We start from the raw sequence: 15921 nt of genomic DNA, 5'->3' as shown, positions 1-15921 counted from the left end.
CCTACACCAGGTAACATTAAAACCAGACTCCTAACCACTAAACCTCCATAAGCCCTTTCATTGCCCAATTTTGTTCCTGCCTAGGCGTGTCTACACAAGCCGCGTTAATGCACATTTAATTAATTTAATGCGCATTGCAGGTATGTGTCTACAAGTGTGTGCCCTTAATGCAAATTAAAAATGACAAAATTAGGCTAATTGTGCCTAAAGTTGATACCTACAAATGCAGATATCAAATTAGGTGCAATTAGTTAAAGCACATTAACGCACATGTAAATGTGACCTGGCACTAACTTTAGTGCTGGTTCTGCCTAGCTACTAGGGGCACATGGCAGGGCTGCAGGGACTTGGAACTCAATTTAGTGCCAAGTCCCTGTGTGTGTAGACACCTGCCAGAAAAAAAATCACTTAATATGCATTAAATTTAGTTGCACGTGTAGACATGCCCCCCTAAAAGCTAACCTCAGGTGCCCAGTGCCTCCTGGTGACAGATGCCTCAGACTACAAACCCAAACTCTGTTCTAGTCTAGTTACTACAACAGTCTCTCTCATTCCTTTAACAAAATGATGGGTCTGATAGTAAGCCACAAGCAAAGGTTATAAGCTTTAAACTGAATGAAGAGCAGGGGAAGGTGTAAGGCATGAGTGTGCAAGCATTAAAGGCTCCAGCCTATAGCTCAGCTCATCACCTTTGAATCCCCTCTTGCTGAATGTAAACAGTTCAGAACTAGACAAGGATCAGCACTTGGATAAAAGCAATTAGTCTGAAGAGTAATCCAGACAAGATAAAGGTCACTTCATGGCAAAAGTAATTTCCATTCCCTCTACTGAGTTGGTTATGACTTGAGGAGGTCTTCTCAGGTTCTCAGACTGCAACAGTGAAGATGGTTTATCTCGTATCTGACAGGGAGCGTGTGTGAACCTTACTCTCCGGTTCAGACCTTGCTACAGGATATTCATGCTTCTTCCACACCTGGCCATTCAATACAAGGTTGTGCTCAAAGACTTGGCTGGTTCTTTAAACCTGAGAAGAAAATTGATCTCTCTCAAAATCTTGTTGCCTGCACCACTAGCTTCCAATTTTGTTTCCAGGTGCAACTAGAAGTGTTGCCTTTGACCTGCCAAATCCTACCTAACTTGACATCTGGCTACCCTGGAAGACATTTCTCTTTTTTGATGCTTCATCCTGGGCAGCAGCAGCTCTCACTCTCTAGCCCTGATCATTTGGCAGCTCTTTAGCCAAGTTGCTGGCCCAGCCTGGTGTAAAAGTTTTGTTTACCAGGATGCAAGCCTGACTGCCTCAGGAAGAATTCTTTATAGCTGATTTTTTCCAGACTAGTTATTCCAGGGGGTTCTTCTTCCCACTCCTTCCACACAAACTGATGCAACAGCAACTCTTAAGTCAGTATTTTAGTGGATTTGCCTTTCCACTAGTCAACACCATTGGATAATGTCTATAAACTAACACTCCATTTAGCAATAAGCAGTTCCCAATCCTGGTTACCTCTGCAGTACCATCTTTTACCAGCAGGTGTCTCTTTTCTTTAACAAATCACTGCTGAACTAGCCTGGACTGTTGGGTAGGATTGCAGCAGAGCTACATCAAAGAATTTTGTCTCCCAACTGCTTCAAGACAAGTCAGTTTTTCAGCAGGAAACCAAACAGCCTATGTAACTTCACTTTCTAGGTAATATTCAAGGGTTGCATTCTGCATGAAGACACACACAGCAGCCACTGTCAGTCTTCATCCTCATGCTACAATCTCACAGTGCTCATTTGCCATTTCAAAATGCTTGTGGTAAAGCTCATTAGTTTATAAGCACTGGAGAATACTCTAACATCTCAACAAATCCTGCAAAAGAGAGTAACAACTACCTACTGTTTGATTCACCAAGTCTCTCAGGCCCCTCCCTCTTAGATGTATTAGTTTGTATGTAGTAGCTTAAGTCTCCAGAGGAGTCACAAATCCCTTCAACAATATTCTCCAGCCCCTCTCGAGGTTTTGAAGGCACAGCTGGAACTGTGGGCCACATGCCATGTTATTGCAGGTGTCTATTATGGAGGGCAAGGCAAGGCAAGATGTCTGTGAAGGGAATGCAGTCTGCATGGCCAGTGCCAACAACGGACTCAGCGGCACATCGCTGCTGAGTCCCTTGGGGTAACAGGGAATGCAGCCAGCCATCTACTTCACCTAAATACTTCACCTCACTTCACACTAAGCTTGTTCTTAGGCACATCCGTATTGGAAAATTAACCTTATGCACAGGTCCATCTTTCTCCATTCATTTAACATTGCAGTTAAGTCAGGGCCTATTACAGAACAGGCAGGTTATCCCTAACCCAAGAGGTAATCTTGGATCAGTTGGGCCCTGTCTGCGCTAAACCTGAAACCAAGATGAGGGCCCTCATAACATTCTGACAGAGTGGAGGAATGCAACCGAAACTGGACCTGTGCTAGCCCTTGTAATCCAATTAAAATCCAGTGTTTTGACAGACATCTCTTTCCCATAGCTGAACTAAGTCAAGGGACAGGTATACTGTAACCAGGATCCACCCTTAGCCTAGATAGGGGAGATTTATAACCAGTAGCAAGGGATCTGACCGTATGAGATACACAGATGCAACACATACAGCTCCCAACAAATATCAAAAAGTATCAAAAAGAAAAAAGGAATATAAATAAAAGAAAACTTGATGAGGGTTAAAAGCCCATAAGTGGGCCGCACTGAGACCACCAAGTCAGGGGGCACCACTGATTACTTGCTTTGACCACAGTCAATCCAGTTAAAATAAAAGTTCTTAGAAGCAGTCTCATGTCTTAGTAGTGCTATGCTACAGGCTATTTCCCACCCTTGTCTCAGTGGACCATCAGTATATTTGGATTTCTGACAGCTCCGGTGAACTAGCTGCTCCTGCTGGCAACCCTGGTGCTTGCTGAAGCTTTGCTTCTAAATTCTCCAGCCCTACAGACATCTGAGAGTAAGGCAGCCCTTTATGTTGGAGGGAAGCAGAATCAGGTGGTTGGCAGTCATGTCCAGATGAGGCACCAAAGTGGTTCTGTATGTAAAATTCTCCAAAGGCAGTGCTGGTTTGGTATGGGGCAGGAGCGTGGATGTAACCTGGTGTGTAGCTATGCCAGGATTCTAGGCTCTGGGCATTAGGGTGCTGTATCTGCATGGTAGGAAGTGCTGAAGGTGAAGGGCAGTAGTAGCTCTGAGTGGGGTATGAGCCCGGCACTGGATTAATCCTGAACAGAAACGGAAAAAATAGTGTTACATGGTGTTTACACTTGGCATTTCCCAATCTCTGTACATGCCCTCTTGGCAAACTTCATTGTTCAAAATCACCATGAGCATGTAACAGGAGTCACTCTACGACAGCAAGCTGAGCTCAGTTGCTACAGAATACTCAGCAGTGATATACAAAAAGCCTGGCATTACCCATTAGAAATACACCCATACTCCTCAATGGAGGTAATGTGGATACAAGTCTCTCATTGGCATGAAACTTGCCAATCCTCCAAAGCAAGGTAAGATTTCTGTAACCATCGCCATTGAAATTGTGTGTCCTTTAAGCTGTTAAATCAGAAAAAGCACCTGTCAAGCATTATTTACCAAGACACAAAGCCATCAGAGGAGGAAGAGAGTTGGCAGTATTTGGGTAAGAAATATTCATAATATAATGACTATTTCAGAAGTGAGCATCCAGAAACAGCAACTGCTAGCAGAAGGCATGAATCAGAAGATGCTCTACTTAATACATTAACCTTTCAGAACTACCTATTGATCCCACATATTAACCTGCCTTGAGAATGGGGCAGAACTTAAAACACTATGCAACAGAGAACTGAAGGCTCCCTAGAGAGAGCGAAAGCCTCAGGTGGGGAAAGCTACTCATTGTGAATGGCCAGGGAACAGGTATGTAGGAACTTATCTGATAGAAGCACTTACTGCAGTAGCATCATGGGCTAGAACGCTGCATGGGAGACAAGATACGAGCACAACAGAAGCCAGCAGCAGTAAGTCACCCTGGGGTTGGGCCAGCAAACTGAATCAGGAAACACCTACAGCAGTTCAGGGAGGTATATAAACACAGGCCATAAGCCAGGTGGGGCAGTCTGGCCCTGAAGCAAGAGCTCCAGAGCTGGGGTAATGCAGGAAAGTTCCTAGATGGCACCAGGGCTATCCTGAGGAAGGAAAACAGAGTGCTGCTGCCCTAGAGAAGAATATTACCTGAAGTGGAAGCCTGGTTATGCAGGCAGGTAGCCATTGTTTGGTTGAACCAAGAGAAGGTTTAGTTTGTGTTGTGGCCAGAAGGCTTACTCCTCCATTAGTTTTAACTAGTGGTTTGGTCATGGCTGAGAGGGGAGTCTGTGGAGGCCATGGCAGTACACCCAAGGGATGCCTGGGGGTTTAACCCACAACAGGGTGCCAGGGCACACCAGTATTTAGAGCCTTACTAGGGGCCTGGATTCAGGGCATACTGTAGGTTGAAGCTGAAAGAGAGAGAGAGAGAGAGAGAGAGAGAGACTGAAGCTTAGCTTGGGCAGGCACGGGATGAGGACCAGGGGCCCCAGTGCCCAGGGAGGGTTAAGTCAGGGCCAGGGCATCCTGTGCATGAGACTGACAGGCACAGGGGCCAGGGACAGAGCTAGAGCAGGGTCATTGCCTGCGCCAGGGCGGAGACAGCTCTAGAGAGGTGAGATCAGGGCCAGTGGTCCAAAGCCCAAGCAGGGCACAACCTGAGAGAATGACTCAGGCTGAGATCCAGAAGTCACTGAACTGGGCCTGAACTGAAGGGATCAGTGACAGGACAAGAAGCCAAGACCTCAAGAAGGGTATAAAGGCCTGAGATGGCCTGATATCAGATTGGGGCCAAGTGCCCATCCAAATTAAGTAGTAACACTTTCATGACATGAGCATTGCTGTAGGGGAGGTCAGACGTCATGATTATCTTTGAGGCTAACAGGTGTCCTGGGCAGTGAAGGGCCATCAGGGCCCACCTAGCAAGGGCAGGGCAGAGATCAATAGGATCCAGGAAGAACTAGCTGCCATCTAGATGAACTGGGGCTCACTTCCAATCAAACAATTATATTAAGGTGTGGCAGGAAAGCAAAGAGGGAAGGGCACCCTTGAGCTAGAGCAGGGTAAAGGTTGTATAGCCAGCAGGGGGACATCCCAGTCACCCCTGGAGCCTAAATAGTTACACACTACCAATTTAATAACTAACATTTTTCATTATAATACCCTGCGTTCATAATAAACCTTCTATCCAGTCTCTCTCAAAGTCCAATATCACAATATTATTTATTCCTGTGACCTAAACTGAGGTAAAGATGGGCTAAGTGAACTGCCCAAGAACACAACGCCAGTGACTATCACAGCCAGGAAAAAAAGCAGGAACTCCCGCTTCCTAAGATATTCTGACAAGCAAATTACATTCCTTCTCTTAACCTCAAGGAACAAGACCGAGGACATCGTTGTTTTTGTTCTGACATACTTGCAAACCACAACAAGTGTTGTTATAAGAAGGAATATAATTAACTGTTCTTTTTGTTCACAGGGGGCAGGACAAGAAGTAGTGGATTTAGGTTGGATATTAGAAAAAGCCTTTTAACTATAAGGGTGGTTAAATACCACAAGAGGATACCTAGAGAAACAGCTGAATCTCCTTCACTGGAAGTTATAAAGTGTCAGTTAGACAAATATTCATCTGGGACAATGAAGACAGGGATGATCCTGGCTGAAGCATGGGGTCCTAAGGTCTTAGATGGTCTTGAGGTCTCTTCCCCCATATTCTGCTATGATTTCTGTGATTCTCTAGCATTCCCATTATTGCCACCTGTGACCGAGGGCAACTCTCAAGGCCCAGTCACACTACCAGCCCAACCACCTGTCTAGGGCAGTCTGCTCAGTCTTTCCTGCCATACCTTGTTAAAATACTGGTTGTAAAAATGTGGGAAGGCTGCCTATTTATGACCTCAATGCCTAGGGGTGTACACACAACTCCGATCTGCTATCATGTCCCATGCCTCACAGATGGCATCCCTGAGTTGCCCTCTGCTCTGGCTCCAAACTTAGCCCCTTGTAACGCCTCATGCATTCATCCTTTCACTCCACCTCATCATGCCTCATTCACCCCACCTGCTCTCACCAGGTCTCTTGCACTCCCCCACTCTCACTGGGCCTCTTACATGCTGCCCCTCAGTAGGTCACACCCAACCTACCCTGCTTGCTTGAGTGACCGTGTAGGCCATCAGGCTTGCCTATTCACAACCCTTGGCTGGCGCAGCCTCTTGCAACCCTCATCTGAACTGTGACCAGCCAATTCCTGGGCGGAGCTCTGACCCAAGCCCCTCTCCAGGTTACTTGTCACTGTCGCCCCCTCATTAGGGCCAACTACTTGCCCCTTCCACCCCTGACTCTCACAGTGCCACATCATTCTGCCTCAGGCATGCAAAGATCAACTTGGCCTCACTGCCTCTTCCTGGGGCTTCCATATATGCCCTCTCCCTAGGGTTGGATGGCCAAAGAAGACATTCCGGTTTTCTGCCACCCTGTCCTCTATTGATACAAAATCCAATGCCTTTATGTCGTCTACTTTTCTCTTCAAGAGAAAAATAGAGGACATGCAGGCATTCAGTTTTGTATCTATAGAGGACAGAGGACAACCAGACTGTCCTCTATGATGGCCACCCTACCCTAGGATCTATCCCTCACCACCCCTTCTCTGGGGTCTCACAACTACTGCCCCTTCCAACTAGGGCCACTGGGGGCCCCCACATAGGACTTGCATGCTTCTTGCCAAGCATACCTGGCCCCCATTACTCACACTGGGCTCAGGTACCTCTCCCTAGGCATGCCTGGCCCCACTACCCTCCAGTCTTAACAACCCACCAAATGGTGGGGACTGAGGTTATCAGGCGCCCCTACCTGTCTTTCACTGGGGAGGTAACCGACCTGGCATTTCTGGGGGGACCGTCCCGCCACAGACAGCCTCACCAGACCACCCTTCCCCAGCAGGGTGTAGTTTTGGGTCATGCCCAGGACCACGCAAGCCTACCTGCCCTGGTCTAGTTCCCCTGCTACGGCTCCTGGGTGATGTATCTAGGTTCTCTCTCTCCCTGGGCCCAGCTCTCACTCAGATCCCCATTTGGATACCTCCCCTCCATCAGCTGTATTGTAGCCTCCATCATAACAGCCTGCACGCTGGCTGACCCCTACCCTCTTCAGCTGTGATGTCCCCCATATCAAAGGGACCATCAGCCCTTATAGGCTCTGGCCCTGCCTCCAGGTCAGTTGGGGTGCCAAATAGCTCACCGTGGCCCTGACCTGCCCCTTGCATTAGGCTTAAATGCCCCTCAGCCTTCAGGCCCCGGCCCTCTTGCATTGACCAGTACAAGGGATCAGAAAGTCAGCCTGGCAGCCACTGACTCCCATACTCCTGGGGGGTCCCACCATACAGCCCTCACCCTAATCCAGGTTGGCCTAACGCCCCCACAATGCTGCCTGAGGCCTAGTCCAACTCAACTCACCTGAGCCCCTGGCTTCACGCCTGCCAGATCCACTCAGGGGCTTGCCTGGCCCCTTTGTAGGCCTACAAGTTGTTAGCCCCATGCCTTGGCTTGGCCTCGCTCTTACTAGGTCCTAGCCTTCTTTCAGGGGCTTGGGACCTCACTGGGCCCCCTAGGAACCTCCTGCCATCCCCACAGTTCCCCCCTTACCTCCAACAGGTTCCAGGAACAGCAGGAACAACAACCAGGTGTTGTTGCAGACTGCTCCCTCAGCCCTGTGGGCCTGGATCTAAAATGGCTGCTTCACCAGGGCTGGCCTGCACTTGACAGCTGCCTGCTCTCAGCCTTGAAGTGGCAGATACCAAGGCTAGGGACAGACATTTAAAAAGCCTGAATCTGAATTGACTCAATCTTTGCAGGTTAGTTTAACCTGCAAAGCCTGAACTGATTTGTAGGTGGGAAAACATTTATTTTTCATTCCAGACATGCAGGCACATCCCTGCAGTGGGTCAGGCTAGAAACTGGGGATTGCTAGAGCAGCCCTTCCTTCCCTTCCCTTCACTGAGCTGGGGGGGGTGGGCTAATACACAAAGATACTTCTCAGCAAGGCAGAGGAGAGGGGGGCATTCCTGCTTAGTAGGGAGTGGTGAGGGGGTGGTGGGGAGCAGCCTGCAAGTCTCTGCCAGAGCTGCAGCCAGGGAGCAGAGGGGAGGGGCCAGTCCTGCTATGGAGCAGAGAGCCCAGCCCAGTGAACATGCCAGAATGGTTTATCTTAAACCAGCAAGGGGTCTCGGACACACATTGCATAACTGATTTGGCTCAAACCAGTTTAAGTCTGCTATTGCATTCAACCAGGTTTACCTCAAGCTGGTTTCAGCCATTTTCAGACTGGCTTATGTGCAATGAACATCTGTTCTGTTACAGGTTTAAACCAGTTTCTGATCATTTAAATTGGTTTATGTGTAATGTCTGTCCCTAGCCCAAAGGTGATCTGCCACACACCTTCCCCCTTAAAACGGCTACCCAGGGAGGGGAGTGGGGGGTCTCCCTGCTGCTCACCATGCAGGCTCATCTGTCACCTGCAACAGCCCACTAAGTGGCAAGCACCCCAATGGTGCTTCTGCCACACCACAGCACTTTCCTTCCATTTCCTGACTGCAGCCTCCCTTTTCAATAAGAAATGTTATTGGAGTTCAAGCACTTACTTTTTGCTTTGGGAAGCTCTTCTCTCTGCCAAAGACCCTGGAATGTATTTCAGTCCTGGTATTCTCTTCAGCAGGCAGAAAGGAAGCTTCTGATCTAGCCTGGTTACAACTGACTCTGGGAGATCCAAGCAGAAGCAGTAGCCAAAACCATCTGAAATTAGGAACATGTTAAGGAGACAGCTTCTGGTAGAAGGGCACCACAGGACATGCTTTCTGCACATGGCCTATAGTATTTTTTGCCATAAATCAAGGTTTCCCTGTACACAGCACACAAGCTAGAAAGGCAGGAGAAAGTTTGTTCTACCTTGCCTCAAATTTCAGATGACAGGAGCACCATGCTCCACTGTCCTGCATTCCCTGCATGCACTAAAGCTCCATGGACAACAGTGGAGGCAAGGGGAGAAAACGATTGCATTTCCAGTCCTTTGTGAGTAACAATAAACCTAATATGACTTTAAGCAGCATACAGAGAACCGTACCTTTGCTCAATAAATAACATAAAGCTGTGAGCCTAAGCCTTGAATTTAGCATGTTTTCTCTTTCTCTCCCTCTCACAATCCCAGCTCTCATGCTCTTTCTGTCCCCCAGCTAGAAAGGATACAGGCTACCCCAACTAAGAGGCCACATGTGTTACCCAGGAGAGAGGAGTGAGGAATAAACCAGGTCATACAGAGCATAATCCACGGCACCAGTACAATGGGAACATTAAACCCAAAGAGAAGTGCTCTTCTCATCCGTGACCGGGTTGTAGACACACCAAACATGGCAAAAGCAACTGGAATAAATCCTTTGGCATCTTCAACCCCCGAAAGCTGAGAGAAGACAGCCTCAAGGCTGAGAAACAGCAGGGCAGAAGAAATGGCAAAAGCAACAGTGAGGAAGCAATGCTTCACTGTGCCCACGTTCTTCTCAAAGCTGCCTGCAAAGTACCAGATGATAACGGCACTGCACGCCAAGGATATCAGATCTTCATAGACAAAGATGAAGGTCACCAACCTATGAACTGAGCAAACAGCCTTTTTAGAGAAGTACCAACAGAAATAAAAATTTACCATTGGTATTTTAGGCATGATTAGATGGAAAGAAAATAAGGCAGAAAACCATAGGGCTAGTCAATGTCTTCAAGCCTATGAGGGCGTGGAGGGCCGTTACAAGCCCACTGGCCAAAGCGCTAATTACAACCAACGTTAGCTCAGCCTGGAGGCAGCCGCAGGAATAGGCCATGCCAGGGCGGCCAAGCCGCAGCGCGTGGTACGCAGCAGCTCCGACCAGGAGCAGGCAGCACAACAGCAGCTCAGGCGGGCGGGCAGGGCCAGGGGGCTGGAGGGGCACCCGGGCAGGACAGCCGAAGCCCCCACTGGGCCGCGTGAGCCAGCCCCCAAGCAGGAGCGAGGCTCCGCATGAGCAGAACGACAGGCCCAGGAGGGAGGGAGCTCCCAGCGGATGCGACCGCGAGGGAGGTTTTGGGGCCGAGGGGGCAAAGCTGGGGGCGGGGGCAGGCGGCGACGGCCCGGGCCAGCGCCTCACCTTCCCCGCCGCGCACCGCGCTAGGCCGCAGCGAGCAGGCGGAGAGGGCGGCCGACCCGTCCCCCAGCAGCAGCAGCCCAGGCCCGGACACCGCCAAGGACAACAACGCCGTGAGGAAGGCAGCCGCGGGGACGCGCGGCCAGGCCGCCCCCCGGCAAGCCTATGGGGCCCTGCAGCCACCAGGCCGCCCCCCGGCACCAGCACCCCAGCCCCGGCGCCGCCATGCTGCCCCACCGCCTCTCCCCCTTCCGGGCGGAAGCCGCGTGCGTTTCCGTGGCAACCAGCCGGGCCGCGGAGAGGCCGCGCCCCAGCACATGGGCTCCGCCCCGCCCGTCCTGCTGCCGGAATGTTTCCCTCGCGCGGCCGCCCCGGGCAGGAGGGGCCTACTTCCGCGCTTCCTGCCGGCGCCACGTACGCGGGGACGGACCTGGTTCCCGACATCGAGCCCCGTCGCACTTCGGCAGGAGCCGGGCACTAGTGCAAGGCCCCCGCCCCGCGGTTACAGGAGCCAAACACACACGAAGTAGAGTAGAGCCCGGGAGCGTGAAAGTTTGGGCAGGGAGTTTTATTTATTTATTTAACTGGAACTCATTCAGGGCCAAATCACAGGTGTGCGCTAAGCACCTGCAGTTAACCTCGTGTTGGGAGTATTTCGATGCAGGCAGAGGTAGCACTAGTAGAAGAAAGAAGAAAAAATTACGGGGGAGCCCTAATGTTTTTCTTGAAATACCCAGCTGGATAATCTCAGGGTGGCACCGGGGTTATTTGAGCTATGAATTAGCCACCCTCCCCCTCTTAGGACAAGCAAGACAGGATCTGTAATCAACACGTGACCAGGACATCTGTGTTACACACGGCAGGGCAGGGTGGCACCTTAGAGACTAGTTCAGAGGTGACCGTCTGCTTTGTCAGATGTCACTTATGAAAGTTTACACCTCTCTCAACTAGTTAGTCTTAACTACTTTTTTGTACTCACGTGTTACATAAGCGTTCAAAGGTTAATTGTTATAGGTTGGCTTAAACCTCTTCAACATGGATGGGCATAATTTCCACCCTTCATTCAAAGTAGGCTGCGAGAGACAACAGAACACATATGACAGACCAAAACAAAGGCATATAGAAAATGGGGGTTGGAAGGGACCTCAGGAGGTCACATGTAGCCCAACTCCCTGCTCCAAGCAGGACCAGCCCCAGTTACATCATCCCACCCAGGGCTTTGTTGAGCTGGGCCTTAAAAACCTCCCAAGATGGAGATTCCACCACCTCCCCAGGGAACCTGGTCCAGTGCTTCACCACCCTCTTAGCGAGAAAGTTTTTCCTATTATCCAACCTAAACTTCTCTCCTTGCTGCAACTTGAGACCATTGATCCTTGTCCTGTCATCTGTCACCACTGAGAACAGTCTAGCTCTATCCTCTTTGGATCCCCACTTCAGGGAGTTCAAGACTGCTATCAACTTCTTGCTCAGTCTTCTTTTCTCCAAATTAAATCCAGTTTCCTCCATGAAAAAATCCTCTTTCAGCCTCCTGCTTTTAGGTTTTTTTTCTTCGTTTCCCTTCTCTTGATCTTCTCACCTGTCTGTCAACCCAGTTGTTAGGCAGCCCTAGAGCCCTTTAGGCCAAGAGTGCTGGTGGAAGTTTCCTTGGAAGCAAGGCAGCTGTCTATTGGTTTCTAACCCTTCTTGTGGAGAAGAACATAGGATTTCATTGGTTCTTTGTAAACAAACAAGACTGCAACAGAGAAATGCCTGACTCCATCTCTGATTTCTTCTTCTAATTCCTTCAGTTTGGGTCTGGCTCTGGAGCAAGATGCATGGGTGGAAGCCCATTGCCCCCTGTGAACCTAAGACTCCCCAGCAGACATTCCGGCAGACCCTGGCCCTGACCCACAGTGCAGCTGGGAAGTAGTTGGTGCCTGCGGTGGGTAGGTGCTAGATAATAGGTGCAGTTTAGGAAGGATGTGGAGAAGCTTGAGAGAGTCCAGAGGAGAGCCACGTGCATGATTAGAGGACAAGAGAACAGGCCTTATGAGCAAAGGGACTCTTCAGCCTGGAGAAGCAAAGGCTTGGGGTGGGGAGCTTGGTGGCAGCCTATAAATACATAAGGGGTGTGCATCAGGATCTGCGGGAACGCCTGTTTACCAGGGCATCCCAAGGGAAGAAAAGGTTTAAGGGTCACAAACTCCTGGAAGATTGTTTTAGGCTGGACCTTAGGGAAAACTCCCCCCAGAAGTGGTGCAAGCACCTACTCTGGACACTTTTAAAAAAACACATGGATGCCTATCTTGCTGAGATCATTTGACCCCAGCTGACTTCCTGTCCCTTGAGCAGGGGTATGGGCAACTTATGCTTCTTGATTCTGGGGGGGCACCAGTGGCCGACCGGTGGCAAAACCAGAAGTGCCGCTGGTGCTTCTCTTGGCACCCCCACCAAACTCAGGGGGGGCACCAGCCAGCACTTCTCTCGATGCCCCCACTCCTCAGCTGGTGAGGGTATGTGCCCCCCCATACCTCCCTACTCGTCACTATGGGCAGGTGTCTGGACCCAATGATCTTGCAAGGTCCCTTCTAGCCCTAATGTCTGCGAAAACTGAGACCCCAAATTTTGGCTAGTTCCCAAGGTCATTAAAGATGAACTGATAGCTCCCCTGTTTAAATGAAACCTAGTTACAAGTATATGACTTTCCAGGATCTACTTCTTAGGATGAAAAAGTAGAACTTGTTTAAGGGGCGTAGGTTGTAGCCATGTTGGTCAGAAGACTCAGGCAGACAAGGTTCTTTGGGTAAATATGATATCTTTTATTAAACTAACTCAAATAGTTGGAAAAATTCTTCTTAGCCAGCTTTTAGGCGCACAGTCCTATACTCTCCTCTCCCTACAAATATGTACAGAACTGCTACAGACTCCTCCAGTGGGTATGAAACATCTGATCACACCTCAGGATGACTACTCCAAAGACCCACTTGGAATGTTAATATAGAAGATGGCTGAGCTGAAATCATAGACATCTACTTAAAACTGTATAAAAATGGTTTATATTTTCACCTGTTGTTTTTCCCTTCATTTCCCTTTATTTTACTAAAGATCTGAAATCTACCAGGTTAAGCTTCACCTCTGATGCATTTTTAAAGGATTTAATCTTTAAGTTGGTATATTTTAGATGTTTCCGAGAAACTGAAGCCCAAATTCCAGATGTGGCATATATTATGGATTGATACTGGTCTAACGTTTGAGTTTATTACATATCACTGGGTAGGGATTACAGTTTTTAATTAAGTGTTTTAAATTCCTAAATCAGCCTTGAAAAGGGTTTGACAAGCTTGCCTAAAGGTTCACTCCACTTTCAACATCCTCTGTTGAAAGCATTTTGTAACTGCTTATGAATAACACGAGGCAGCAAATAGACACACATTTCCCAGCCCCTTTCACTATGTGTATATATAGCATAGTAGGAAACCTGTATTTTCTCTTTCTTCAGCAGTGGAGGAGTACTATTTTCCCCAAACTGTCTTCAGTAAGACCTTGACTCTTTAATATCAACAAGTTCTGCAGCAAATTAAGGAGTGAGGGGTGTGTGTGTGATATAATGGCAATTCCACAAATGCAATGGATAATCTTGAACCAAGATAATTTTATGGGGTGAAGTAACTTATATAAGAATGAAATTTTCAAGGTTGTCAAAAGAAGTTGAATAATGCATTCCCTTTCATTTCTCTCATGAAATCTAAAGAAATCTCCTCTCTCATCTCTGGGTGGAACGGGCAGGGACAAGGATGAGGAATGGGAATTGCAGGGGAGGGTGCAGAAGAGTTCAGCCTAAATGCCTTACTATATGATCTGGAAGTATAATCAGACAAGAATGTCTATGAGACAGCAACTGTATCTGCAAAAGTGCAAACCAACTTTAAAATCCTTTGGCATCATAGAAATCCTTGCTCAGTCTTTAGCATCAGTGAGAGCTATGCATGAAGAAGGGCTGAGTGAAAAAAAAAAGGGGAAAGACCTCAAGAGTTGGCCGATAGAAATTAAAAATGGAAGGGAAATTTTAGGCGACAGTGGGCAAGTCTACATATACATTGGTGTGCTTTTTTTAACGTGCATTAAATTTAGTACCTCAGGGTTCCTACAGATCAAGTGAAATTGAAATCCAGCATCCACTGGAAATTGATTGAATTGAAATCCAGTGTCTGCTGGAGCATGGAAATTGATGCACTCCGGCAGCCTTCCATGTTGCGTGTATCAGCGGCTTGGTGCTGAAAAAATAGCAGTGGGGTGCTTTGAAATAAAATACATTTGATGATATTTAGTTCAAAGCACCATTTTTTCAGTGCAGGGACATGCGGGGACACTTATGCACATGGGGCACATACAGGAATGAGAACATGTTCATTTGTGCTGCAAATTTGCAGCATAGGGGAAAATTAGATCCCTGGATATCCAGGGGTCAAAAAAACCCACAGAAAAAAGCAGGGCAGGGCATAGTCCTGGACCATTCCCTGAGGCAGCCGGAGGCTCGGACCTCCACAGAGACGCTGTGGTAGCAGCCAGAGCCTCTCTTTGGTTTAGCCCTCACCCTGGTTCTGAAGCACATTGCCCGTGTAGGGATCAAATCGAGTCGGGACAGTGATTTGAATCACTGAATCAAATCACTGTCCCCTGAATCGGCTGAATCTGAATCCGAAGCAAATATTAGCTGCTTTGCACAGGCCTACTATTTACAGGTTTAATGAGGCAACATAATATTGAAATTATAACCATAAACTTGTATACATGCATACGTGTGTGTGTGTGTGTGTGTGTGTGTGTGTGTATGTGTATAGATACAGATATATATTGTGTATATGTGTGTGTAACAGACTGTAATAGCAGGGATGCTCACCTGTAGGGGGTAAGCCAAAACCAGGCTGAGCCTGAGTGATTTTTTGTCCCCCTGAGAACACCAGAACAAAGGACTGAAGAAATTCTGCCTTTCAGGCCCTGGAAACAGGGTCCCTCTCAGAGCCCTCAGAATTGCAGAGCCAGGATTGGCGGCTGCCAAGGGCTGGGGTGGAAGGTGGACAATGGGGGATTGTTGGGGGCAGACAGAGAGAAACTGTTGTGAGGAGACTGCAGGGATCTCGCTGGGGGACCAGAGCGGTGAGGGAGGGAAGTGAGCAGAGCCTGGAGGCAAGCCCAACTCTGAGTAAAGGGGAAGCACCCGGGGCTGGGAGTTGGCGAGTGGATTATTCCCTCCCCTTTTGTAGTGGATCCTCATGTGGGTGCCCTGAGGGAGTGAGTAAATATAAATTAATACGTATCTATTTCTATATATCTGATGCATAAAAATATTGTAAATAGTTACCTACTCTGTCAGAGTGCTGTTACAGTAGGTATCCCCATATCAGGATATAGAGGTTCCTCGTTAGCTTAAACGAACTGAAAGGATGGGTCTAGCCAGTGTCCCAGGGTTCCAAAAATTGCCACCGGCACCCTGCAGCAGTGTTACACACGCACACACACGCGCACACACACACACACACACAGTCTGTCTCTCTGTCTGTAATGCTTTATTTGCACTCTGATTGGTTGTCTTGGCAGCGAATCAGAGTGCTGTGCACAGACAGAGACACATGGCGGAGTGCCGCCTTGACGGCGGGGACTCAGAGGCCAGAGTGGTAGGGGCGGGGGCGAGGCCAGCAG

At 48.6% G+C, this 15921-nt stretch overlaps 1 protein-coding gene across 1 annotated transcript; it reads right to left on the bottom strand.

The window, feature by feature from the left end:
• Positions 1–1540: 1540 nt before the first annotated feature.
• On the bottom strand, positions 1541–10686 carry RHBDD2 (rhomboid domain containing 2). Its single transcript, XM_019545285.1, has 5 exons — positions 10633–10686; positions 10246–10405; positions 9320–9721; positions 8719–8869; positions 1541–3247 (listed from the first exon to the last, which is right to left on the bottom strand). Exons 1-5 carry the CDS (start codon positions 10684–10686, stop codon positions 2869–2871), a joined length of 1146 nt encoding a protein of 381 aa, XP_019400830.1. The 3' UTR covers positions 1541–2868.
• Between the last annotated feature and the right edge of the window lie 5235 nt (positions 10687–15921).

The sequence above is a fragment of the Crocodylus porosus genome, unplaced genomic scaffold, assembly GCF_001723895.1.
Source record: "Crocodylus porosus isolate Cpor-Errol unplaced genomic scaffold, CroPor_comp1, whole genome shotgun sequence".
NCBI classification, from domain to species: Eukaryota; Metazoa; Chordata; order Crocodylia; family Crocodylidae; genus Crocodylus; species Crocodylus porosus.
This window is presented reverse-complemented; position numbering and strand designations above follow the sequence as displayed.